The sequence below is a fragment of the Myotis davidii genome, unplaced genomic scaffold (genome assembly GCF_000327345.1).
Source record: "Myotis davidii unplaced genomic scaffold, ASM32734v1 scaffold8198, whole genome shotgun sequence".
NCBI lineage: Eukaryota > Metazoa > Chordata > Mammalia > Chiroptera > Vespertilionidae > Myotis > Myotis davidii.
The window spans coordinates 782-3,202 of NW_006289582.1; the positions used below are offsets into that span (position 1 = coordinate 782).

Consider the following 2,421-nt stretch of genomic DNA (forward strand, 5'->3'; position numbering starts at 1 on the left):
CTTCCTGGCACTCTAGGGGTTAAAAACAGTCAAATTAGATGACATTTCATCTACAAATTGCCAAACATTTAAAATGATAATACTGAAATTATTATTATTAAACCACACACTAATCTCGTTGGACAATGGGCGTGAGTTGATGAGATTTTTCTGGAAAGCAGTTTGGCAGTGGAGTTGTTGTGAAATACATTTATAAGCTTAGTCTCAGTGTTTCCACTGCCAGGAATCTGGCCTGGGGAAATAATCAGATGGGCAGGCAGAAATGTTTTAAGTGTAGAACTGTTTATCATATCAGAGTAGTGAAACATTGAAAACATTCTAAATATATATATAGCAAAGAGGAATGGATTAAAAATTATTGTACACAAAAATATTATATTGTGTTTTCAAAAGTTTTCTACAGAAGTGAAAGCACTGGTGGATGGCTTAATGAAAAATCAACTCTTAGACAGAATAATATCATTTAAGTAACATAAGATTTATATTAAATCTTAGGGGAGAATACAAAATACACAATGTTTATCTATGGCAATGGACTAGTGATGGACATTTTTCTCCACTCTTCACTATCCATCATATTATCGATTACTTTTCCAATTATAAGGACATGAAACACTATTCTTTAGGGTGACCCTGATAGAAAGTTTCATCTTTTCTTTCTTAAGGGTACTGGCATGGAGCAGACGTGTGCTCGCTCACCTGATGATCACTCTCCATCTGACAACAGAGGATGCAGCAGCACCATTGCACTTAAATGCGAAGTCAGTGGGCATGAAACATCTCTTAAAACTCAGAACCCAAATGGTAGAGTCAGTGAAAGACGTAATTTCACTTTTAGTTGGGCTGAAAGATCCGGAAAATTAGACCATAGTGAAAATGCAGCATCTGGCAAACTCAATGAGAGTATCTACTCAGCTCTGACAGCTAATGAAAATTTCTGTGTAAGGATGGAGAAGCATTTTAATAAGAACATTAATGCTTATGAAGAGAAAACAATAAGAGGATGTGTAAATTTAGGAATGCCTCTCAAGTGCCTCCCTACAGGTTCTCATTTAAAAGTATATTTTAGTAAGAGAAAGGTGAACAAGAAAGAAAATGATACTTCTTCCACTGGGGAAAATGATCAGCTATTACGCCCATATGAAAATCCCAACGACCTCGAATGCATTCTTTTTCATGTTCTGGCTATTGGGAAGGAAACTAAGACTATTGTTAAGAGCAGGGAATTTCATGAAAAGGCAAGTACACTTTGTGTCTATGCCTTGAAGGGTGAGACTATCCAAGAAGCCCTGTGTAAGGATGGTCGATTTCGGCCTGACCTGGACCAATTAAAGTGGAAACTCATAGAAAATCATAAGAAGGTTTATGAAAAACAGTCCAGAGTGGAGGACGTATCTGGGAAAACCTTAGAAATGGAAATTCCTAAGAAGCCATCTGACAAGAAACGTACCCATAAGGAAATTGAGCAGAAGAATGAAAGTGCCACTGGTGAAATCAGTCCCCAGAATCAGATGCCATCTCAGGTCCAGGTTCTCAAACCAGAGACAGATGGAGAGACTGAAGATGTAGAATACAGCCGAAAAAAAGTTTTCCCACCTCGAAGTCTAGGACATGACATTGAAAATAAAAGACGCCGGACAATTTCCGAATTTAAAAATTATTATCGGAAAAATCACAAAAGAAAATACATGAAACAAATCTCACTTGGTTGGCAAAGGCCACGTCTGGGTATGCAATCTGTTATTAAGTGGGATATCCAGGAGAAGACAACTGATCCCTGGCTAAAGAATTGCCAAATGTTGACTACAGTGATAATTCAGCAATACCCAAATTTTAGTAAATATGCACTTCATATGAAAAAGTTTTTTCAGAAAGAACAGAGGAGAAACAAACTGTCACCAGCTCAACAATTCGACATGTATGAAAAGCGCTTCGCAAAAGCGACTAAAAATTCTACTACAGTTGCAACCTATGAGCTGCGTACCCAACGTAGTGAGTCAGTTGGTTTCATCTCTTGGGACAATAGTGGAAACACAGACAAGCCAGGCAATGCTACTTGCTTTGTCTTCAATGATGGTTACATTTTCACCTCTCTACATGTTGTACACATGATGGTGGGAGAAGACACAGATCCAAGTTTGTGGCCAGATAAAATAGGCAAATGTGCAAAGGTAACTTTCACTTATAAAAAGTTCCACCCTGTTCCTGAAGAATGGTTTCACATTGAGCCATGGTTTGAAGTGTCTGATAAAGGTCTGGATTATGCCATTTTAAAACTAAGAGCAAATGGAAATGGATTCCCTCCAGGCCTATTTAAACACATTTCCTCTTTGCCATCAGGTGGTTCACTTTATTTAATTGGTCACCCAGAAGGCCAGGTAAAAGAAATAGATGAGTGTACTGTGATTACTCTAGTGGATC

The 2,421-nt window shown here is 37.9% G+C and overlaps 1 protein-coding gene across 1 annotated transcript; it reads left to right on the forward strand.

Annotated features, from left to right (window-relative positions):
* Positions 1 to 665: 665 nt before the first annotated feature.
* LOC107182846 (protein FAM111B-like) lies at positions 666 to 2,420 on the forward strand (the record flags this gene model as incomplete). The annotated part of the gene is made up of 1 exon (XM_015562912.1): positions 666 to 2,420. A coding segment is annotated over one exon (1,755 nt), but the record flags the coding sequence as incomplete, so codon positions are not given.
* Position 2,421: the final 1 nt, after the last annotated feature.